General features: G+C 47.1%; 2 protein-coding genes across 2 annotated transcripts; both read right to left on the bottom strand.

Moving 5' to 3' along the window:
* Positions 1-2,517: 2,517 nt before the first annotated feature.
* On the bottom strand, positions 2,518-4,393 carry LOC129845302 (fatty acid-binding protein, adipocyte-like). The gene is made up of 4 exons (XM_055913185.1): positions 4,223-4,393; positions 3,938-4,110; positions 3,708-3,809; positions 2,518-2,719 (listed from the first exon to the last, which is right to left on the bottom strand). The coding sequence occupies exons 1-4, from the start codon at positions 4,293-4,295 to the stop codon at positions 2,666-2,668; spliced, it is 402 nt and encodes a 133-aa protein (XP_055769160.1). The 5' UTR covers positions 4,296-4,393; the 3' UTR covers positions 2,518-2,665.
* A 9,792-nt stretch (positions 4,394-14,185) lies between these two features.
* Positions 14,186-16,683, bottom strand: LOC129845303 (hairy/enhancer-of-split related with YRPW motif protein 1-like). Its single transcript, XM_055913186.1, has 5 exons — positions 16,463-16,683; positions 16,159-16,234; positions 15,953-16,036; positions 15,719-15,800; positions 14,186-15,562 (listed from the first exon to the last, which is right to left on the bottom strand). The coding sequence occupies exons 1-5, from the start codon at positions 16,549-16,551 to the stop codon at positions 14,931-14,933; spliced, it is 963 nt and encodes a 320-aa protein (XP_055769161.1). The 5' UTR covers positions 16,552-16,683; the 3' UTR covers positions 14,186-14,930.
* Between the last annotated feature and the right edge of the window lie 8,111 nt (positions 16,684-24,794).

The following is a 24,794-nucleotide window of genomic DNA, read 5'->3' as shown; positions in this document are numbered from 1 at the left end:
CTTTTGACCAGAGCCCTATGGACCCCCCTATGGGCCCTAGTCAAAAGTAGTGCACTATATAGGGAATTGGCTGCCATTTGGGATGAAGTCTTTGCATCCACAACAATTAGCCTGTTACAGATGAGAGGTCACAACGTAGACCTTAAACTGGGAGCTTTCTGATCCAATAGTTATGTGCATACTTGATACATTTGGCAAACACAATGTTCGAGGAATAGGTTGGTCTTGGTTTTCAAGAAACACTCCCGGATGTGTTGACTGAACTATCGTGTGTGTGTGTGTGTGTGTGTGTGTGTGTGTGTGCGTGTGGGTGTAACCAACTAGCTTGCAACTGTAGTGACGCTATCATGACAAATCAACACTTAGTTTCAAAAAGCACATGAGATCATGTGTGAAAAATCTGACCATGAAGCAAAAGACAGTTGGTCTTCTCTCAAGGTCTGCATCCCAAATGACACCCGATTCCCTTTATAGTGCATTGGGCTCTGGTCGAAAGTAGTGCACTATGCAGGGAATAGGGGGACATTTGTGATGCAGAAGGTTAGGCCCGGGTCAAAAGTAGTGCACTATGCAGGGAATAGGGAGACATTTGTGATGCAGAAGGTTAAGGTTTACAATTGCATCTCAACCCAGAGCCAGATACAAAAAGGTGCTTGTCATTCATTCATTCATCAGTCTAGCTCCATTAGGCAGCAACAGCAATACTAATCCAGTGGTATTACAACTTTAATACTCAGAACTTACTCTGTATATAAAGAAGAGCTTTTTGCTGTGTTCCTAACCAAGTGGGAGGTGGGATGTTACCAGTTGTGAAGCCTTACTCTGTTCATGAACAAGAGACTGTTATTGCTGTGTTCCTAACCAAGTGGGAGGTGGGATGTTACCAGTTGTGAAGCCTTACTCTGTTCATGAACAAGAGACTGTTATTGCTGTGTTCCTAACCAAGTGGGAGGTGGGATGTTACCAGTTGTGAAGCCATAAATACCAGTTAGATGCATTCGCGTGCTTTGAACTTGAGGAACGCTGATTGGCTAATGGCTAACAAGCTACGTAAACCATAATCTAACATCAGAGGTCCGCATGTGGGAGAAGTGGGAGCTCAGGATGATAGTTTCCCACTAGTAATTACCAGTTGGAAGGGCGTTCAAATGGATTTTCCCCCAGTCGTATGTGGTAAATTCCCACTTAGTTACGTACGCAGCATAAGGCGTCAGGCATCATCTAATGGGTGCTGGAAGGCTATGAAGAGGGCTGGACAGTACTCCCTCTTGCATTGTGCATTCTTATTGGATGCAACATTTTTGGGACCAGTTGGAAATGAGCTCATTTGGACTAATCTTTCTGGGAGATTTCTGTATTTGGTTAGCCCATAACAGTAGGGCGATATTGGTCAGTCTTATGGGAGATGGCATAACCTTTACTTTTTGGACTACATGACTCCTCCCAAATGAGCACCCCATTCCATAGAAGCACTGGCACATCTAAACCTCTGACAAACTTAACTTTGTCTTGAAATGTCACAATTTCTGGTCTTGGGTCTACATACTAACCTGTCAGGGCTCATTTATCCCAGAGGTAGGCCTACAACAGAACAGTCAAACCAGAATAAGTACTATGTAGAATGTAAGCCAATGATATATTTTTTTAAATAGTCAACTTGGCACCTGTACTTGTAGTTTGAGAATTTTAAAATTTGGCACCCAGCCTGGGTAAGCTTGTGATTTCCCACCCACGATGAATGGGTTCTGGATTCATTACAAAAGTAATGAACAAAAGTTGACAAGGGCCCTTAAGGCTTGTGAAAACTAGTGCACTATAAAGCTAACAGGGTGCCATTTAGGACACAGCCAAGTGAGATGATCACTTTCAAGTAGGACCTTTCCTAGAGAGTCTTGGAACAAACAGCAGTGATGCAGTCATAACAGCAGCAGTACCACTGGGCAGACCACTTGTCCCAGTAATCAAATTCAGAAGCACCTGAATGGTGCTGAAAAGTTTACAGCATAGAACAGTCCTAAATGGGCAAAGACACTCAATACAGGTTTTAAAGTTCAGTAATATATAATTAGCAGCAGCAAGCCAAATATGAAGGCATCCAGGGTTTAGTTTCCATGCCATTGCTCAGACAATACTTGGTGTTCCTCAGTTTAGGAATGGTGATAGCAGTTTCACAATAAAAATAATTTCCCCCCACTAGTCAGTCATGTAATTTTTTGCTTAATATTGTAGACAAAAGGTCCATTTTGGACATTCTCTGTCACCAGTCCTCAAAATAGGTACATTGTGAAATCAATGTATTTTGCAGTGAACACTTAGTGTAGCGCACTCAGAGCAAGCTAACATCAATTTATTGGAGAAATTGACACTGAAATGTATTGAATGTTAGCACCACCTACAACCAAGGTACTCAGGATAGACCTTCAGAGATTTGCCCGTTTGTAATCCACATTGATTAAGTTCAATGAATAGGCCTTAGCCTCCAAACTGGCCTACATATTGCAATGAAGGAAATACCACTTTTCACTAAGGAGAACAATTGACTTTATTGAAAGCTTCATGGGATTTTGGTACCAATTGAGTCAGTGAATTTAACATGGTAGGTATTGAACAGATAATATGCATGTTTTTGATTTGCTGGTGAGGTCTTCAATTCAGCAGACTGGATTCACACCTCTTTCTCATAGGTCCTTAGCGCCACCACATCATCCATTACACATTTCTGGAAAAGAGAGCAGTACACGCTTTAGGTCATGCAATGACACCCATGTCAGAACCTAAAACTCAAAATGTAATGACACATTCAGTGCGCAGTGATGAACAAACCACCAAATCATCCTGAGTGCATCAGTCGTTCCACTAAACTGCAGTCTGAATGAGCCAAACCATGTTAACTTCCTTTAAACTGAAGGGCATCAGAAGCTAAATGTGACAGGGTAGGAGTTAAAATATCAAATATAAAAAGGGAACTGACAATGTTGGTCAATGAACAGAGCGTAGATAAGTTAACAGGTTTTATACAACGCTGTCTAAACCCTGGATGACTGACAGGGGCACTGTATTGATGCCACTGTGCAGGCACCTTAGTACTCAATTATAAAATATGTTGGAATCTATATTAATTCATTCTATAAGACAATTTTAAATTATGTGAGCTAAATAGTGCATTATAAAACTGATGTTACTGTCCCCACTACAACCCCCCCCCCCCAAAAAAAAACATTCCATTGAAATACTGTAGAATTCCATTCATTCCTATGGAGGACTGCTCCTACTGGAAAGTGCCAATATGGCGAACAGCAGCAAAGCCTCGCAATGGCAAAGCCAACACATGCATCAGCAATCCCGGGGTTATGTAAGTCATTGGTTTTATTAGCACTCGATTACCAATTAATCCTTTAGTTTAAAAAAGGTAGCGTGTTGCACATGACTGCAATTGTTTATCAAGCCACGCTTCCCAGCCAAAATTATAAAGGACATTTTGAACACGTCCGTGCGTAAAAACGCGTGCCATCCTTGTTGGTACCCCAGGAGAACGCAATTTGCAAGAGATGGACGACAACGTGTATTGCATATTGACGATAACATGCACCATTGAACAATATTGCAATATCAAGCATGGACATATTCCAAAATACGCGTATCAAAAAGGCATATTTTATGTCCAACCAAGCAGAGAAGGGAAAAGCAATAAAGAGATTAAACCTTACCGCAATCAATTTTCCATCTTGCAACTCCCGCTCGAGCGTGGTAGTCTTGCCGTCCCAAGTCTGTTTTTGCACCAGTTTTCCGTTCTCAAAAGTCACCAGAGTCTGGAAATAGAGTAGTGTCACGAGGGCACATGACTCCATCAAGTTTAAAGTAAAAAATAAATGCAACTCAATTGTAAACCACACTACTGTAACAACCGGCATGTCTATGGTGTGGATTCTGCACCCACCTTGGTTTTCCTGTCATCTGCAGTCATCTCGTCGAATTCTTCATTCAATTTAAACTTGGTCTCTGTGGTTTTGAAAGTGCTCTGGGATTTCATTGATATTACACCGTCGTCGATGCTGAACAGCAAATTGGGCTTCGCCATATTCCCCATCTGCCGAGTAGCAAAGCCCACACCTGTGAAACAAACGGATATTTATCTAGCCAATTTTAGTAGGGTTCTAGATCGACATGCAACATTGTCTTTCATTTAAAAAAAACAGCTTCATTTATAAAGGTAAGACTTTACCTATTGCCTTCATATATTCATCAAAATTCTCGCTGGAAGTCATCTTCCAAGTTCCAACGAATGCCTCGACCATGTTGTAAATGTTAGCTAATCAACAACACAAACCACGTTATTCACTCACAAACTCACACTGCTTCGACTCTGCAATAATTACATCTGGGCCTGTTGTCATATTTGAAGCCTCCCCTAGCACGTGCTTACCCATGCAAGCCAATCAAGTGCTAGAACTGGTTCTTCCATGGAAACGGAGAGGATGAGGGGCGGGGAATAAATTATATTCGGGCAGGGGCACAGACTGCACTGTCTTTGGCAGGGGTCTTCAACCTTTTCTTACCCAGAGACCCCCCTGCCAGGCAAACCGGAGACCAAGGAACCCCAATCACATGTTAGCAAAAATAGATTTAAAAACATCACGTACTGTATCTTGTCTTATCATCAGGTGAATGATAATGTCAAGGAGTAGTAATCAACATTTTCAAATGAATAGATTTGGTAGATAGTTTTTCATTATTTTGACCTCAACACATGATAGCCTAATTGGAAGAGAACGTGTAAACCCTAACATAGCCAATTAGCTAGAAAGGTAACTCATTTTCACTAAGAGCAGCTGTTTAGCTGGTAAAACAGAGATTAAAGACAACAAGGATGTGTTGGCATAAATGAATGTACACGTCAAGAAAGCCTACCAGCAGCCAGCGGCTCTTGAAGCAATGGCCGCCTATTCCAGGCGCTTTTTGAAATTGTGATTTGCTCAATATTAGGAATTGGAGAAAAAAAAACAATTTTCTACTGTGGGTACGTAATACACATTTTGTTTATTCCATTATTCCATTATATTATTCCATTATATTCATAAAAACATTTAAATAAATACAAATATTTTTCACTTTTTTATTTATTTTAATATATACACTACCCTTCAAAAGTTTGGGGTCACTTAGAAATGTCCTTGTTTGTGAAAGAAAAGCACATTTTTGCACATTAAAATAACATACAATTTATCAGAAATACAGTGTAGACATTGTTAACGTTGTAAATGACTATTGTAGCTGGAAACGGCAGAAGTTTTATGGAATATCTACATAGACGTACAGAGGCCCATTATCAGCAACCATCACTCCTGTGTTCCTATGGCATGTTGTGTTAGCTAATCCAAGTCTATCATTTGAAAAGGCTAATTGATCATTAGAAAACTCTTTTGCAATTATGTTAGCACAGCTGAAAACTGTTGTGATGAATAAAGAAGCAAGAAAACTGTCATTCTTTAGACTAGTTGAGTGTCTGGAGCATCATCATTTGAGTGTCTGGAGCATCATCAAAATGGCCAGAAACAAAGACCTTTCTTCTGAAATTATATTCTTGTTCTGAGAAATTAAGGCTATTCCATGTGAGAAATTGCCAAGAAACTGAAGATCTCGTACAACGCTGTGTACTACTCCCTTCACAGAACAGCGCAAACTGGCTCTAACAGGAATAGAAAGAGGAGTCGGAGGCCCCGGTGCACAACTGAGAAGAGGACAAGTACATTAGAGTGTCTAGTTTGAGAAACAGACGCCTCACAAGTCCTCAACTGGCAGCTTCATTAAATAGTACCCGCAAAACACCAGTCTCAACGTCAACAGTGAAGAGGCTGGGATGCTGGCCTTCTAGGCAGAGTTGCAAAGAAAAAGCCATATCTCAAACTGGCCAATAAAAGATTAAGGTGGTCAAAGAACACAGACACTGGACAGAGGAGCCCCACGGTGGAGGTGTCATAATACCCATTAAACTTAGAGGTCAAACAGGGAAATGGTTCCAAACGTTTTTCCACCATTCATTTTTCCCATAGTGGATTTTAGAAACACTTAAAATAAGGGCTGTGTATCATGTAGACTTAACCTGGCGTGATGTTTTGATAACCATGTCAATCAAGTTCGGACAAGGTGACTTTTATCAATATATTCTTCTCTATTTGCTCTCAGATTCTAAAATGCTAATTTTAATCAAACTAGACATCAAATCAAATCAAACTTTATTTGTCACATGCACCGAATACAACAAGTGTAGACTTTACCGTGAAATGCTTACTTACAAGCCCTTAACCAACAGTGCAGTTCAAGAAGAGTTAAGAAAATATTTACCAATGTCACGTTCCTGACCTATTTCTGTTAATTTGTTATATGTGTTAGTTGGTCAGGACGTGAGTTTGGGTGGGCATTCTATGTTTTCTGTTTCTGTGTTGGTTTTGGGTTGCCTGGTATGGCTCTTAATTAGAGGCAGGTGTTTGGCGTTCCTCTAATTAAGAGTCATATTTAGGTAGGCGTTGTCACAGTGTTCGTTGTGGGTGATTGTCTTCCGTGTCTGTGTATATGTTTGCACCATACGGGACTGTTTACGGTTTGTTCGGTTTATGTAGTCTGTTCCCTATTCGTGTGTTCTTCTTGTTTTATGTAAGTTCGTCGTCTAGGTCTGTCTACACCGTTTGTTGTTTTGTTAGTTTAGTTAAGTTCGTGTTTTCTTTAATAAATTATGTGTTCAAACTCCACTGCGCCTTGGTTCGATCAATACTCCTCCTTTTCGGGCGAAGAGGAGGAGGACCACCGTTACAGAATCACCCACCAAATCTCCAGAACCAAGCAGTGGAGTAAACGGAGTAAGGGACAGGAAAAGAAGGAGGAATGGACTTGGGACGATATATTGGACGGGAAAGGTTGCTACACATGGGAGGAGATCCTGGCTGGTAGGGATCGCCTTCCATGGGAACAGCTGGAGGCACTGAGGAGAGCAGAGGCTACCGGAGAGAGGAACCGGAGTTATGAGGGAATGCAAAAGCCCATGAGTAACACCCAAAAATTTCTTGGGGGGGGCTAAGAGGTAGTGGGCCAAGGGCAGGTAGGAGACCTGCGCCCACTTCCCAGGCTTACCGTGGAGAGCGGGAGTACGGGCAGGCGCCGTGTTAAGCAGTAGAGCGCACGGTGTCTCCTGTACGAGTGCATAGCCCAGTGCGGGTTATTCCACCTCCCCGCACTGGTAGGGCTAGATTGGGTATTGAGCCAGGTGTCATGAGGCCGGCTCAACGCGTCTGGTCTCCAGTGCGTCTCCTCGGGCCGGCATACATGGCACCTGCCTTATGCATGGTTTCCCGGTTCGCCTACATAGGCCGGTGCGGGTTATTCCACCTCCCCGCACTGGTCGGGCGACCGGGAGCATTCAACCAGGTAAGGTTGGGCAGGCTCAATGCTCAAGAGTGCCAGTACGCCTCCATGGTCCAGTATTTCCGGCGCCACCTCCCCGCCCCAGCCTAGTACCTACAGTGCCTACACTACGCACTAGGCTACCAGTGCGTCTCCTGAGCCCAGTTCCTCCTCCACGCACTCTCCCTGTAGTGCGTGTATCCAGTTCGGTGCCTCCAGTTCCGGCACCACGCACTAAGCCTCCTGTGCGTCTCCAGAGCCCTGTACACACTGTTTCTTCTCCCCCTACTAATCCTGATGTGCTTGTCCTCAGCCCGGTGTCACCAGTGCCGGTACCACGCACCAGGTATAGAGTGGGCTTTGAGAGTACAGTGTGCCCTGTCCCTGCTCCCCGCACTAGTATGAAGGTGCGTGTCCTTAGCCCGGTGCCTCCAGTTCCGGCACCACGCACCAGGTCTACAGTGCGCCTTATCCGGCCAGAGCCATCCGTCTCCCCAGCGCCATCTGAGCCATCCGTCTCCCCAGCGCCATCTGAGCCATCCGTCTCCCCAGCGCCATCTGAGCCATCCGTCTCCCCAGCGCCATCTGAGCCATCCGTCTCCCCAGCGCCATCTGAGCCATCCGTCTCCCCAGCGCCATCTGAGCCATCCGTCTCCCCAGCGCCGTCTGAGCCATCCGTCTGCCATGAGCCTGCAAAGCCGCCCGTCTGCCATGAGCCTGCAAAGCCGCCCGTCTGCCATGAGCCTACAGAGCCGCCCGCCAGACAGGAGCCGCTAGAGCCGCCCGCCAGACAGGAGCCGCTAGAGCCGCCCGCCAGACAGGAGCCGCCAGAGCCGCCCGCCAGACAGGAGCCGCCAGAGCCGCCCGCCAGACAGGAGCCGCCAGAGCCGCCCGCCAGACAGGAGCCGCCAGAGCCGCCCGCCAGACAGGAGCCGCCAGAGCCGCCCGCCAGACAGGAGCCGCCAGAGCCGCCCGCCAGAGCCGCCCGCCAGACAGCAGCCGCCAGAGCCGCCCGCCAGACAGCAGCCGCCAGAGCCGCCCGCCAGACAGGATCCGCCAGAGCCGCCCGCCAGACAGGAGCCGCCAGAGCCGCCCGCCAGACAGGAGCCGCCAGAGCCGCCCGCCAGACAGGAGCCGCCAGAGCCGCCCGCCAGACAGGAGCCGCCAGAGCCACCCGCCAGACAGGAGCCGCCAGAGCCGCCCGCCAGACAGGAGCCGCCAGAGCCGCCCGCCAGACAGGAGCCGCCAGAGCCGCCCGCCAGACAGGATCCGCCAGAGCCGCCCGCCAGACAGGAGCCGCCAGAGCCGCCCGCCAGACAGGAGCCGCCAGAGCCGCCCGCCAGACAGGAGCCGCCAGAGCCGCCCGCCAGACAGCAGCCGCCAGAGCCGCCCGCCAGACAGGATCCGCCAGAGCCGCCCGCCAGACAGGAGCCGCCAGAGCCGCCCGCCAGACAGGAGCCGCCAGAGCCGCCCGCCAGACAGGAGCCGCCAGAGCCGCCCGCCAGACAGGAGCCGCCAGAGCCGCCCGCCAGACAGGATCCGCCAGAGCCGCCCGCCAGACAGGATCCGCCAGAGCCGCCCGCCAGACAGGATCCGCCAGAGCCGCCCGCCAGACAGGATCCGCCAGAGCCGCCCGCCAGACAGGATCCGCCAGAGCCGCCCGCCAGACAGGATCCGCCAGAGCCGCCCGCCAGACAGGATCCGCCAGAGCCGCCCGCCAGACAGGATCCGCCAGAGCCGCCCGCCAGACAGGATCCGCCAGAGCCGCCCGCCAGACAGGATCCGCCAGAGCCGCCCGCCAGACCGGATCCGCCAGAGCCGCCCGCCAGACAAGATCCGCCAGAGCCGCCCGCCAGACAGGATCCGCCAGAGCCGCCCGCCAGACAAGATCCGCCAGAGCCGCCCGCCAGACAGGATCCGCCAGAGCCGCCCGCCAGACAGGATCCGCCAGAGCCGCCCGCCAGACAGGATCCGCCAGAGCCGCCCGCCAGACAGGATCCGCCAGAGCCGCCCGCCAGACAGGATCCGCCAGAGCCGCCCGCCAGACAGGATCCGCCAGAGCCGCCCGCCAGACAGGATCCGCCAGAGCCGCCCGCCAGACAGGATCCGCCAGAGCCGCCCGCCAGACAGGATCCGCCAGAGCCGCCCGCCAGACAGGATCCGCCGAGAGCCGCCCGCCAGACAGGATCCGCCGAGAGCCGCCAACCAGACAGGATCCGCCGAGAGCCGCCAACCAGCCAGGATCCTCCGAGAGCCGCCAGCCAGCCAGGATCCTCCGAGAGCCGCCAGCCAGCCAGGATCCTCCGAGAGCCGCCAGCCATGAGCGTCGAGAGCCGCCAGCCAGCCATGATCGTCGAGACCCGCCAGCCAGCCATGAGCGTCGAGAGCCGCCAGCCAGCCATGAGCGTCGAGAGCCGCCAGCCAGCCATGAGCGTCGAGCCGTCAGCCTGCCATGAGCGTCGAGAGCCGTCAGCCTGCCATGAGCGTCGAGAGCCGTCAGCCTGCCATGAGCGCCGAGAGCCGTCAGCCTGCCATGAGCGTCGAGAGCCGTCAGCCTGCCATGAGCGTCGAGAGCCGTCAGCCTGCCATGAGCGTCGAGAGCCGTCAGCCTGCCATGAGCGCCGAGAGCCGTCAGCCTGCCATGAGCGCCGAGAGCCGTCAGCCTGCCATGAGCGCCGAGAGCCGTCAGCCTGCCATGAGCGCCGAGAGCCGTCAGCCTGCCATGAGCGCCGAGAGCCGTCAGCCTGCCATGAGCGCCGAGAGCCGTCAGCCTGCCATGAGCGCCGAGAGCCGTCAGCCTGCCATGAGCGCCGAGAGCCGTCAGCCTGCCATGAGCGCCGAGAGCCGTCAGCCTGCCATGAGCGCCGAGAGCCGTCAGCCTGCCATGAGCGCCGAGAGCCGTCAGCCTGCCATGAGCGCCGAGAGCCGTCAGCCTGCCATGAGCGTCGAGAGCCGTCAGCCTGCCATGAGCGTCGAGAGCCGTCAGCCTGCCATGAGCGTCCAGATTCGTCAGTCAACCATGAGCGTCCAGATTCGTCAGTCAGCCATGAGCTGCCCTTCAACCTGAAACGGCTATATACCCAGAACTGCCCCTCAGTCCAGAGCTGTCTCTCTTTCCGGAGCTGCCTTTCAGTCCGGAGTTGCCCCTCTATCGTGATCTCCCTCTCTATCTTGATCTACCTCTATTTTCTGATCTATCCCTCTGTCTGGTGCTATCCCTCTGTGTTGATTTATCTCTCTGTCCCGGTGCTGTCCATGTCATTGATGTTACTAAAAGGATTTTGTGGGGGTAAATTGAGGGTGGACATTTTTAGGGGGAGAGGGAGGTTAGGATTGATTATGGTGGGGTGGGGACCTCGCCCGGAGCCTGAGCCACCACCGTGGTCAGATGCCCACCCAGACCCTCCCCTAGACTTTGTGCTGGTGCGCCCAGAGTTCGCACCTTATGGGGGGGGTTTATGTCACGTTCCTGACCTATTTCTGTTAATTTGTTATATGTGTTAGTTGGTCAGGACGTGAGTTTGGGTGGGCATTCTATGTTTTCTGTTTCTGTGTTGGTTTTGGGTTGCCTGGTATGGCTCTTAATTAGAGGCAGGTGTTTGGCGTTCCTCTAATTAAGAGTCATATTTAGGTAGGCGTTGTCACAGTGTTCGTTGTGGGTGATTGTCTTCCGTGTCTGTGTATATGTTTGCACCATACGGGACTGTTTACGGTTTGTTCGGTTTATGTAGTCTGTTCCCTATTCGTGTGTTCTTCTTGTTTTATGTAAGTTCGTCGTCTAGGTCTGTCTACACCGTTTGTTGTTTTGTTAGTTTAGTTAAGTTCGTGTTTTCTTTAATAAATTATGTGTTCAAACTCCACTGCGCCTTGGTTCGATCAATACTCCTCCTTTTCGGGCGAAGAGGAGGAGGACCGCAGTTACAACCAAGTAGACTCAAACTAAAAGTAATAAATCAAAGTAACACAATAAGAATAACAATAATGAGGCTCTATACAGGGGGCACCGGTACCGAGTCAGTGTGCGGGGGTACAGGTTAGTTGAGGTAATTTGTAGATGTACTGTAGGTGGGGGTGAAGTGACTATGCATAGATAATAAACAGCGAGTAGCAGCAGTGTACAAAAAGGAAGGGGGGTCAATGTAAATTGTCCAGTGGCAATTTTATTAATTGTTCAGCGGTCTTATGGCTTGGGGGTGGAAGCTGTTGAGGAGCCTTTTTTAAATTTAAATTTAAATTTCACCTTTATTTAACCAGGTAGACTAGTTGAGAACAAGTTCTCATTTGCAACTGCAACCTGGCCAAGATAAAGCAAAGCAGTTCGACGCATACAACAACACAGTTACACATAGATTAAACAAATATACAGTAAAAAAAGTCTATATACAGCATGTGGAAATGAGGTAGGATAAGGGAGGTAAGGCAATAAATAGGCCATGGTGGCAAAGTAATTCCAATATAGCAATTCAACACTGGAATGGTAGATGTGCAGAAGAGGAATGAGTAAGTAGAGATACTGGGGTGCAAAGGAGCAATATAAATGAATAAATACAGTATGGGGATGAGGTAGTTGGGTGGGCTATTTACAGATGGGCTATGTACAGGTGCAGTGATCTGTGAGCTGCTCTGACAGCTGGTGCTTAAAGCTAGTGAAGGAGATATGAGTCTCCAGCTTCAGCTTTTGGTCCTAGACTTGGTATCATGCAAGACTACAAATCCTGCACGTCATCTGTAGCTGACATCTTTGCTAACAGATATTGTGTAAATTTAAAATGTACACAAGACAGTTCACAGATTTGTCAATTTAAATACAATTTTCCAATTTATTAATCTATTCATTACTACATTTAGCTAACATTAGATATCTAATCTTCTTTGCTTCGTTTCAGCAGTCCCGTCCAGATCATCATGGCATGTGTAGTTCTTTATGATAGACACATTAGCCACTAATTAGCATTTCATTTTTTGGGGTGGTAAATACAGGCAAATTTATTGATAAAAGTCACCTTGTCCTAGAGAGATTTACAGTTATCAAAAATCACGCCAGGGTAAGCTTACACGAAACATAACACTTTTAAGTGTTTCTAAAATCCCCAATGGGAAACATTAATGGTGGGGAAATTATTGGAACCATTTCCGTGATTGACCGCTAGTTTTTATGGGTATTATGACTCATCCTGGGGTACTTTATCTCCACCCTGCAAATTCTATTAAATTCTGTTATATTCTGTTCTATTCTATTTTGTTTTGTTCTGTTCTATTCTGTTTTGTTCTATTCTGTTCTGTTCTGTTCTATTCTGTATTGTTCTGTTCTATTCTGTTCTATTCTATTCTGTTCTGTTCTGTTCTATTCTATTGTAAAGCAGTGAGGTCCATTGAGCCAGCAGATGGAGCCAATGAACACCATATTGAACGATATTCCACGTCTTTATTTATTTTTCACAGAAAAACTCCATATTTTCATCCAACATAGTTTGTGTGACTGAGTAACAGATTGTAAAGAACAGGGAGGGAAGAAAAATCTTGAGGGACCTGCATGGTTACTGTTATTAACATGATTGTCCTTTATGTACGCTGAACAGTTCATGACTCCAGGTCCAATAAAATACATTTCAAAATAGCTTTTGAAGTTTTGTGATTGTATGTTCATAAATGGTAGAATATGGCTTTTTTTTTTATTCCTGAAAAGTTTCAGTTTTGGAGATATTATGTTTTTCTTTCCGCCGGGACGCTATAAACCGTACACTAATGATTTGGCTGCAGCAAGTCTCCATCACTAGTTTTCTACTGCCACCCAATAGTATCTAGTGGATAAATTGCATACTACCACAGCAGGAACTTAAAGGGCACATTGGAAACCTATTCCCTACTGTACACTACTTTTGACCAGAACCCCATGAGCCCTAGTCCAAAGTGATCTACTGTTGTCTACAGGCTTCAGTATGTGTCATCAAGCTGCCATCTATACCTCAGTCTTGGTCCCACTATAGTCTCCTGCCCAGACCAGACCATATTAGTGGGGTCAGACCAGACTATATTAGTGGGGTCAGACCAGGCCAGTCCATATGAGTGGGGTCAAGGGGCATTGATGAATTCCTCAAGGATTTCCTTTTAAACACTTCCTGGGTATTCATGGAGGCAACAATGGCGCTAAAACGAAGTTTGGAGACTGTGTCTCGACCAACCCTAATCTCGTCAACCCAGAACCAAAATCTTGCGTCTGTCCATGAGAGATCTCTCTGCTATATTACTGTTAGCTACCACTTTGCTCATGTATAAAACATATAGTACATACAGATGTAGGATCTTAATTTGAGCCAGGTTGTTACAACAGGAAAATAATCCTGCAGCAACAGAAAATGTGAATTATTATGTGGATTATAATTAATGGACTATTTTGTAGGGGTTGATAAATTTTTCTGTAGGGCAAATCAAGTCTGACATTTCAATGTGGAAATTACACACTTTAGAAGCCTTTTTAAAACTCGAATTTGAGCCAGGTTGTTACAACAGGAAAATAATCCTGCAGCAACAGAAAATGTGAATTATTATGTGGATTATAATTAATGGACTATTTTGTAGGGGTTGATACATTTTTCTGTAGGGCAAATCAAGTCTGACATTTCAATGTGGAAATTACACACTTTAGAAGCCTTTTTAAAACTCGAATAACAATACAAGTTTGCATTTCCTGCTGTGTAGGACGATGCTCAGCAACAGAAGAGTGATCAAATGAAGATCCTACATCTGTATGCAACTCCTTCATTCACCTAAAACCAAGGACAAAACGCAGTTGAAACTGATAAATGATTTGAGTTTATTTGAAGTGATGTGGGAAGTGGACAACATACTCTAAGCCCCACAGCAACTCATACTGTAGGTAAAACACATGAATCCTGAGCATTGATCAAAAAAACATGTATCTTCTTACAAACTCAGTTTATTGGTACAAAAATATTACAAAACTAGTTTTTTTCAACGTTGCTTTCTATATAAAGCATGTTCGACAATCCCATATAGACATAACTAAAGTGTTAGCAGATCCAGTTCATGTGTAACTCTATTTATGCTATGTTGCAGATGTCTTCATTCTCTTTCAAAGATGCAGGAGTTATATTTTTTACAATATTGTATTTGACCTACAAATACCCCAAAATCCTTCTCTTAGTCCACTCTGATAATAAACTAAATGAAATCAGTTAGTGGTCATGAAACAATAGTCAGTCCTTTCCTACCTTGGAGGCCATACCTGGGCTCACAACAACATTTAACATGAATTACTCATGATAAAAACATATAGGATAGAACACTATGTTATCTATGTTCCTTTATACAGCAGTACTGACAAAGGGAGGTGGCATTAGCTTCAGCCCATCCCCCTCATTGCCAGAGGGGGAAAACAGATGAGACAGCCAGGTACTCCTGCTGGGTTTGTGGAGTGTTGGCGGGAGGCAGATTGGCGGGTGGCAGATTGGCGGGAGGCAGGTTAGCGGGAGGTGTGGATTTTAGCTGTTGCATTCCGTCCTGATCACAAGAGTTCAGAAGGCCCCGATCTCTGTCCCCCAGGGCCTGTAAGGCTGATTTCTCAGGGCTGTGGAGGAGCCTGCTGAGTTGAGGGCTGCCGGGGATACTAGGGGAAAAGTACTGAAGGAGAAGGCAGACAGGGAGGAGAGGGAGGAGAGGAGGGGTGGTGGTTGGGAGAGCTTGGAGGCTGAGACTGGCAGGGCCAGCCCCAGGGGTAGATTGTCATTCGGGGGCACCCTGAGTGCCTCTGAGGGGGCCGTCACACTGAGTCTGGAGGTCACTGAGGTATCAGTAGAACAGGGGGATGACATGGAGGAGAAGATGGAGCAGGAGGAGGGTGGGCTGCTGGTACTGTGGGGGGCTTGTGTCCGTCCCTGGGGGAGTGGTAAGAGGAGGGGGGGTTGCAGGTGGGCGGAGGGAGTCCTCAAAGCGGAGCCCCAGGCTAGTTGTCCAGGGTGTCCAGTCAATACAGTGTGGATGTCTCTCTGAGAGGCGTAGTTGTTGAGGTGGGAGACCAGGCGTACGCGGAGTGGGTCGACACTATTCCAGCCCTCCATGATGCTTAGGTAACGGGCCGTCTCTGACAGACACTCCCTGAAGCCCAGGCTGCGGTAATCCTTGGCCCGGGCGTGGGCTTCAAAATACCCTACCAGGAGAGGGAGGCAGAGGGTCAGGAACAGGAACTACTACTAGTTCCCTACAAATATGCAGAAGTTTTTCTAGAAGTTTCCCTATCACAACATATTTTTTTACAGGCTTTCATCATAAATCAAATCTTTGTATTGTTTTGGTATTGACTCACCTTGTCCGCTGGCAGCATGTATCATCTTCAAATGATCCACAGTAATCTGCAAAATTTCAGCTTTTTCCAATTTTGACGATCCCTGTGACAAAAGGCAACATTCGATTAGATTGTGTTACTGGTAAAATAACAGTCCTAACCAAAGATGTAGAAAAGGCGGAAGTTGACTACTGAGATGAATGTACTCTGAATCCAATCGGTCTGTATGGTATATACACTTGTACTGTAGCCTACCTGCTTCTCAAACGCACTTGGCACAAGTCTTCTGAGATCAGTCAGGCTGTTGTTGATTCGGTCACGTCGCCGTTTCTCAATAATCTGTGGATGAGAGCGAGGTATAATATGATTTTTGGGGTCTCCGACAGCATATCAAGGTGATGGTGAACCTTAATAATGGCAATATTTGGTGCGTAATTACGCAAGTGAAATGTAATACTCACTCCTCTGCGTCGTTTTCTGGCTTGAGTTTGAGTGGTTTTCGGGGGTGACATCAAGTCATGCGGAGAGTCAAGGTTTCTGAAATAATCAAAGTAATTTTCATTTAGTTTCAATAACATATTGGTGACGATAGGCTTCTGTCACGCATAGCCTGTTTTTCAAGAGAGATACAATGTGTAGAGATGCGTGATTTAGATTAGCCTACCACAAAAAAATACACACTAGGCCTATATCAGAATTACAAATAAATTGATTTTCTCATTTAAAAAAGATTGAATTATGTTGAAAACTGAATTTTCAACATACACATTTTCGTCACCACTGTCCTTCTCCACTTCTATATTGTCATCAAGTTCGCTATCAGACGAACAGCTGTAATTGTGATTTCGTCTCATTTTGCTCCAGAATCCCAAGTAACAATATTCAGTATAGATTGTCCCTCAATGTGAACTCCGCAAATCCTGTGAAAGCGACGTGTCCGCGCAACTGTTTAAAGTCAAGCCTTGTTCTCAGGGTATTATTTTCAGACCATGTAGCTTAAAATGAGAGGGGTGGGGAATAGGCGGCCTCTAAAAGTACTAAGCCTATTAAAATCAAGCTGACGTTTGAGTGACATGTTTTGTTGTTTTTGCTCAATGAGGGCGGGGCCTCTCTGGGTGCCAGTATGGGCGATACAAATATAATCTGTAGACTCCAAATGTAGGCCTAACATTAGTTAAAGATGCACTAGGCAGAAATCGCTCCGCAATTTCCTGGTCACTAAAATTCTAATAGTTCGCCTAATTTCAGTTTACGCAAAAAAACAAATGTTTTATTTTATTTCATAATTTTTTTTGTACCCTTATTTTACAATGTAAATTTACTGAGAACAGGTTCTCATTTACAGCAATGACCTGGAGAATAGTTACAGGGAGAGGAGGGGAGATGAATGAGCCAATTGGAAACGTAAGAACGGGAAGCATAGCAATAGCACACATAGAACAGATCTAACGCTTCTTAGACTTGCTTTCAACAAGAATGACATATCTATAACACCATTTTCTATGTGAATTTGGTCAAGTCGCCCAAAAAGTGACATATTGCAGCTTTAAGACAACCCACAGAATATATTTTCAATCACCACTCAATAAATCGTTTTAACCTCCTCAAGGATGTGTCCCAAATAGCAGGCTATTCTCCATAAAATGCACTACTGTTGACCAGATCCCTATAGGGGTGCCACTTGGGGCTCAAACCAAGACTCCCAGGCAGCCAGCCTGTCAGTCGGTCCTCAGCCCCCCTGTTGAGCTCCCAGTCAGGGGCCACAGGAACCATTAGCCCAAGAGCTCTCGCCTTCTTCACTGGTGTGTAACAGGACTCATGGGCCATTAGGCAGAGTGTGTTGTTCATTGTATGCTGTCAGCTGTGTGGGTCAACAGCAGCATTGATCGGACTGGAGGCCCCAGTGGCTCTTGTTGCTTCAGTTGCCAAGCACTTCTAGGAAGTTCCCTGTTCTGAAGAGCAACCAGGTGAATTGACTGGCTCAAGGAGCCTGAATGGTACCCTCACCTGGGAAACATTCAGCCAGTAATTGGAGAAAGAAAAGCATGACACTGACAGATCTTTACCATGGGCAAAACTAGATGTTTCTCCAGAGTTGAATCAACAGTTGTCTGTCTCTGTTCTGTTCCCAGCAGCACCTTGGAGCAGGTCTCTGCCCTGTCTGTCTCTGTTCTGTTCCCAGCAGCATCTTGGAGCAGGTCTCTCCCCTGTCTGTCTCTGTTCTGTTCCCAGCAGCACCTTGGAGCAGGTCTCTCCCCTGTCTGTCTCTGTTATGTTCCCAGCAGCACCTTGGAGCAGGTCTCTCTCCCTGTCTGTCTCTGTTATGTTCCCAGCAGCATCTTGGAGCAGGTCTCTCCCCTGTCTGTCTCTGTTCTGTTCCCAGCAACACCTTGGAGCAGGTCTCTCCCCTGTCTGTCTCTGTTCTGTTCCCAGCAGCACCTTGGAGCAGGTCTCTCCCCTGTCTGTCTCTGTTCTGTTCCCAGCAGCACCTTGGAGCAGGTCTCTCCCCTGTCTGTCTCAGTTCTGTTCCCAGCAGCACCTTGGAGGAGAGCACCTGTTTCCCTGGCCTGTCCATCATTCTCCCTGCATGACATTCTCCCTGCATGACAGTCTCCCTGCTGGACAGTCTCCCTGCTGGACAGTCTCCCTGCTAGACAGTCTCCCTGCTAGACAGACTCCCTGCTGGACATTCTCCCTGCTGGACAGTCTCCCTGCTGGACAGTCTCCCTGCTGGACAGTCTCCCTGCTGGACAGACTCCCTGCTGGACATTCTCCCTGCTGGACAGTCTCCCTGCTGGACAGACTCCCTGGACAGCCGCCCTGAACAGTCTCCCTCGACTGCCTCCCTGAACAGTCTCCCTGGACAGTCTCCCTGGACTGCCTCCCTGGACAGCCTCGCCTGGACGGCCTCCCTGGACGGCCTCCCTGGACGGACTCCTGGACAGTCTCCCTGGACAGCCTCCCTGGACAGCCTCCCTGGACAGCCTCCCTGGACAGCCTCCCTGGACTGCCACCCTGGACAGTCTCCCTAGACAGCCTCCCCTGGACTGTCTTCCTGGACGGTCTCCCTGAACGGCTTCCCTGGACAGTCTCCCTGGACAGCCTCCCTGGACAGCCTCCCTGGACAGCCTCCCTGGACAGCCTCCCTGGACAGCCTCCCTGGACAGTCTCCCTGGACAGCCTCCCTGGACAGCCTCCCTGGACAGTCTCCCTGGACAGTCTCCCTGGACAGTCCCTGGACAGCCTCCATGGACAGCCTCCCTGGACAGTCTCCCTAGACAGCCTCCCCTGGACTGTCTTCCTGGACGGTCTCCCTGAACGGCTTCCCTGGACAGTCTCCATGAACAGTCTCCCTGGACAGTCTCCCTGAACAGTCTCCCTGGACAGTCTCCCTGGACAGCCTCCCTGGACAGCCTCCGTGGACAGCCTCCCTGGACAGCCTCCCTGAATGGCCTCCTGGACAGCCTCCCTGGACGGCCTCCCTGGACAGCCTCCCTGTGTTATTCTCTCTGTATTCCAGAATGCTTAGGGAGTTCTGACAGGCGTTTGGCAGAACAGTCCACAGACCTAACAACTCAGCCAGATCAACGATAACCACTTGCTTTACCTTGACCCCAGACAGAAGCCGTACATGGCCCCTCTGTGACTTTTCCCTGAGCTTCAGTGGATTTTAGAGGCGTCGCTCCAACTCTGTTTATGGAGCTGTTAGCACTAATCAGGCTCTACGGTGGTGCTGCTACATCAACACTATGTAATCGTAACAAATGGCACCCTATTCCTTATATAGTGCACCACTTTTGCATGACCCTGTTTAAAAGTAGTGCACTATATACACTTTAGGGTGCCATTTGGGACACAGACTAGCCAAGACTGGTGGTCAGATGGTTTCCATTACCCAGACACAAACCGTTCTCCTCACACTGACTACTGTCAAGGCCTTCTGTATTGGTACTGAATTATTTGTGTTCATTACACACAGTTATGTTACTTTCCCCAGCAAACCAATTATGTTACTTTCCCCAGCAAACCAATTATGCTACTTTCCCCAGCAAACCAATTATGTTACTTTCCCCAGCAAACCTATTATGTTGCTTCCCAGCAAACCAATTGTTACTTTCAACAGCAAACCAATTATGTGGCTTTCCCCAGCAACCAATTATGTTGCTTTTCCCAGCAAACAAATTGTTACTTTCCCCAGCAAACCTATCATGTTGCTTTTCCCAGCAAACCAATTGTTACTTTCCCCAGCAAACCTATCATGTTGCTTTTCCCAGCAAACCAATTGTTACTTTCCCCAGCAAACCAATTGTGTTACTTTCCCCAGCAAACCTATTTCAACTCTCATATCTCTTCTGGATACTTGGATGTTTGCCCTCATGGCATTGGAACAATTATGTCTTCTGATTTGCAATGATTTGCCCTTAGTTCGTTTGCTTCGTCTTTATGTTACATGATTGTAATATTTTGACCTTACTGTAAAGAACTATAAATATGGCACCAGAACTATTATAATGAACTAATTCAAGAATCCCATGGACCATGAGCCTCATACTGCTTCTCAAGGCAGAGCCAGGAAGTTAAAAGCTATGAGAAAGCATTTGTTAGAGAACTGGCGTGTGCCCAGCTGCCTTCTTCAGTCTTCCCTCAGGTTTCCCTTAGTGACTGTTTGTGTGTGTGTGTGTCTCAATGAGTGTGTGTGTGTGTGTGTGTGTCTCAGTGAGTGTGTGTGTGTGTTCAGGAGGTGCTGCTTCCCACAGCCCTGAGCTAATTCCGCGGTAACTCAATCTCCGTGTGAGCGGGTCCCGGTTAGCGTTATCCCACCCGTCTACAGGCCCTCTCTGGCTGGCTGAGTGTGACACACACACACACACACACACACACACACACACACACACACACACACACACACACACACACACACACACACACACACACACACACACACACACACACACACACACACACACACACACACACACACAGCAGGTAAGTCTCACAGGAACCTCCCCAGGGTTGATTTACTGTGTCGACTGTGGGGTCTGTCGGCAGCAACAGCACTCAAGACTTATCATCTTATCTGTCATGCAACAACTGCAAGAGAATAAGGGTGTGTGTGTGTGTGTGTCTGATATGTCGAGACACGTGTGTGAGCACTGTGAAAGCTGGTTTCTGAGAGTTAGGCATAAGGAGAGGTCTCTGCTGAATTTGTGCGTGTGTGTGTGTGTGTGTGTGTGTGTGTGTGTGTGTGTGTGTGTGTGTGTGTGTGTGTGTGTGTGTGTGTGTGTGTGTGTGTGTGTGTGTGTGTGTGTGTGTGTGTGTGTGTGTTGACTGACTGCATGGTAAGGATTTATTTCTTGATCATCATTCTTAACCTACTAGTGTAAGAGAACACATTAGTAAATCAATAATTCAAAGTTCTCATTTAATGTAATAATTAGAATCCTAAATAGACAAAGACATTTAAAAGAGTAAATAAATGCCACACAATATACCACATAGTGACTCCAGAGACTTAGAGGGTGTCCCAAATAGCACCCTATTTCCTATGTAGTGCACTACTTTTGATGAGGTCTCTGGTCAAAGTAGTGCACTATATAGGGAATAGGGTGTTATTTGGGACAGAACTTTAGACATGCATCTCGGCGCTACCCATGGTGCTCCTAACCTGCCTGTGTCCCCCCAGACACCCTCAGTACAACAATGTTATCCTGTGGGCCACAGCTTCCTGTCTCCCTCCCACTGGTTCCAGTCTACACCCAGTCAGTCAGTCAGTCAGTCAGTCAGTCAGTCAGTCAGTTAGTCAGTTTGCACTCAGTCAGTCAGTCAGTCAGTCAGTTTGCACTCAGTCAGTCAGTCAGGTAGTCAGTACCCAGTCAGTCAGTCAAGCAGTCAGGTAGTCAGTACCCAGTCAGTCAAGCAGTCAGTCAGTCAGTCAGTCAAGCAGTCAGTCAAGCAGTCAGTCAGTCAGTCTGTACCCAGTCATTTAGTCAGTACCCAGTCAGTCAAGCAGTCAGTCAGTCTGTACTCTGATCCACCAGGGGTCTATAATATAACGTGTGTCGGCCGGTCGCCCAGTCAGTCAGCTTCTATACCAGGACCAGACCAGACCAATTCCTACCAGCCATCAGACCAAAATACACCTTCCTTCTCACTGTTCACCTTCCTACCTTTGTTGGCATCCATTCATTTTAGTCTGCGGTTGTATTTGGACAGATAAGGCCTTGTAAAAGCATCCATTAAGTTTAGTCTGCGGTGGTATTTCGACAGATAAGGCCTTGTAAAAGCATCAATTCATTTAAGTCTGTGGTTGTATTTGGACAGATAAGGCCTTATAAAGTTATCCATTCATTTTAGTCTGTGGTTGTATTTTGACAGGTAAAGCCTTGTAAAGTCATACCTTCATTGTAGTATGCGTGGTTTCTGGGCAGGTGAAGCCTTGTAAAGTCATACCTTCATTGTAGTATGTGTGGTTTCTGGGCAGGTGAAGCCTTGTAAATTCTTACATTCATTGTAGTATGCGTGGTTTCTGGACAGGTAAAGCCTTGTAAATTCTTACATTCATTGTAGTATGTGTGGTTTCTGGGCAGGTGAAGCCTTGTAAAGTCAGACCTTCATTGTAGTATGCGTGGTTTCTGGACAGGTAAAGCCTTGTAAAGTCATACCTTCATTGTAGTATGTGTGGTTTCTGGACAGGTAAAGCCTTGTAAAGTCTTACATTCATTGTAGTATGCGTGGTTTCTGGACAGGTGAAGTCTTGTAAAGGAGGATGTGTTCACTTCCGTGTTCCTCTGTTTAGTCAAAGGTTTGTTTTGATTTGACGACAGCTCCTCAGGTTACACACCAGTGACATCACATGGACGCGTCCTAAATGGCATCCTAGTCCCTAAACCCTACATATAGTGCACTACGTTGGACCATGTAGCAAATAGGGTGCCTTTAAATTAAACACTAACCTTCTCTTGAATTCTAGAATCTTCAAAGAATGTTTTCATAAACTATTCAAACCATTAACCCAAAATAAAAAATATATATTTTAAACACAAAGTATTGGCAACACAATATGTATGTTTGGTAGACTTGGTGCATTCTTCCAAACCTACTGCCATATCTCCCCTGTAACAGAGTTCAGATCACACCATAAGCAGGCACACAGTAATCCGACACACCTACTACCAGCATCCAGCCTTAAGCAATGACACAATGGTTGGAAGGCAGGCAAGGCAGCCCTAAAGACTGGTTCCCAAACCAGCACAACAGGAGACAGCACGTGAAGTCCTCACCAGGGAAGTGAGGACCAAAGAGCAAACAGCTTTTGAGGCCACACATTGTCCCCCGACCTACATTCCTGAAAAACTATGTTTGCATATCAATGGGAAAGTGGCAAAAACAAAAACTGGAGTGAAACGTAACTCTGGCTGGCTAAGATCACAAAGTAAGAGGCTGGACCTGCTGCTACTATAGAGAGAGACTGGAACTGCTACTATAGAGAGAGAGACTGGACCTGCTACTATATAGAGAGAGACTGGAACTGCTACTACTATAGAGAGAGACTGGAACTGCTACTATATAGAGAGAGACTGGACCTGCTACTATATAGAGAGAGACTGGGTCTGCTACTGTATAGAGAGAGACTGGACCTGCTACTATATAGAGAGAGACTGGACCTGCTACTATATAGAGAGAGACTGGACCTGCTAATATATAGAGAGAGACTGGACCTGCTACTACATAGAGAGAGACTGGACCTGCTAATATATAGAGAGAGACTGGACCTGCTACTACATAGAGAGAGACTGGACCTGCTACTACATAGAGAGAGACTGGACCTGCTACTATATAGAGAGAGACTGGACCTGCTAATATATAGAGAGAGACTGGACCTGCTACTACATAGAGAGAGACTGGAACTGCTAATATATAGAGAGAGACTGGACCTGCTACTATATAGAGAGAGACTGGACCTGCTACTATATAGAGAGACACTGGACCTGCTACTATATAGAGAGAGACTGGACCTGCTACTATATAGAGAGAGACTGGACCTGCTACTATATAGAGAGAGACTGGACCTGCTACTATATAGAGAGAGACTGGACCTGCTACTATATAGAGAGAGACTGGACCTGCTACTATATAGAGAGAGACTGGACCTGCTAATATATAGAGAGAGACTGGACCTGCTACTACATAGAGAGAGACTGGACCTGCTAATATATAGAGAGAGACTGGACCTGCTACTATATAGAGAGAGACTGGACCTGCTATTATATAGAGAGACACTGGACCTGCTAATATATAGAGAGAGACTGGACCTGCTACTACATAGAGAGAGACTGGACCTGCTACTATAGAGATAAACTGGACCTGCTACTATATAGAGAGAGGCTGGACCTGCTACTACATAGAGAGAGACTGGACCTGCTACTATATAGAGAGAGACTGGACCTGCTACTATAGAGATAAACTGGACCTGCTACTATATAGAGAGAGAGACTGGACCTGCTAATATACAGAGAGAGACTGGAGACAGAAAGAGACAGGACCTGTTGCTATAGAGTGAGACTGGACCTGTTACTATAGAGTGAGAGAGACTGGACCTGCTACTATACAGAGAGAGACTGGACCTGCTACTATACAGAGAGAGACTGGAGACAGAAAGAGACAGGACCTGTTGCTATAGAGTGAGACTGGACCTGTTACTATAGAGTGAGAGAGACTGGACCTGTTACTATATAGAGTGAGACTGGACCTGTTACTATATAGAGAGAGAGACTGGACCTGTTACTATAGAGAGAGAGAGACTGGACCTGTTACTATAGAGTGAGAGAGACTGGAGACGGAAAGAGACAGGACCTGTTGCTATAGAGTGAGACTGGACCTGTTACTATAGAGTGAGACTGGACCTGTTACTATAGAGTGAGACTGGACCTGTTACTATAGAGTGAGAGAGACTGGACCTGTTACTATATAGAGTGAGACTGGACCTGTTACTATATAGAGAGAGAGACTGGACCTGTTACTATAGAGAGAGAGAGACTGGACCTGTTACTATAGAGAGAGACTGGACCTGTTACTATAGAGAGAGACTGGACCTGTT

Source organism: Salvelinus fontinalis, unplaced genomic scaffold (genome assembly GCF_029448725.1).
Source record: "Salvelinus fontinalis isolate EN_2023a unplaced genomic scaffold, ASM2944872v1 scaffold_0272, whole genome shotgun sequence".
Lineage (NCBI taxonomy): Eukaryota > Metazoa > Chordata > Actinopteri > Salmoniformes > Salmonidae > Salvelinus > Salvelinus fontinalis.
This window is presented reverse-complemented; position numbering and strand designations above follow the sequence as displayed.

Excerpts from the sequence above, each read along its gene's own strand:
- LOC129845303 (XM_055913186.1), bottom strand. The coding sequence starts at position 16,551 with ATGAGACGAAATCACAATTACAGCTGTTCGTCTGATAGCGAACTTGAT. Across the intron at positions 16,235-16,462 it reads GACAGTGGTGACGAAAATGT|AAACCTTGACTCTCCGCATG; the intron begins GTATGTTGAAAA and ends TGATTATTTCAG. Across the intron at positions 15,801-15,952 it reads CAAGTGCGTTTGAGAAGCAG|GGATCGTCAAAATTGGAAAA; the intron begins GTAGGCTACAGT and ends CTTTTGTCACAG.
- LOC129845302 (XM_055913185.1), bottom strand. The coding sequence starts at position 4,295 with ATGGTCGAGGCATTCGTTGGAACTTGGAAGATGACTTCCAGCGAGAAT. Across the intron at positions 3,810-3,937 it reads CAGATGACAGGAAAACCAAG|ACTCTGGTGACTTTTGAGAA; the intron begins GTGGGTGCAGAA and ends CTCTATTTCCAG. Across the intron at positions 2,720-3,707 it reads AAGATGGAAAATTGATTGCG|AAATGTGTAATGGATGATGT; the intron begins GTAAGGTTTAAT and ends TCTCTTTTCCAG.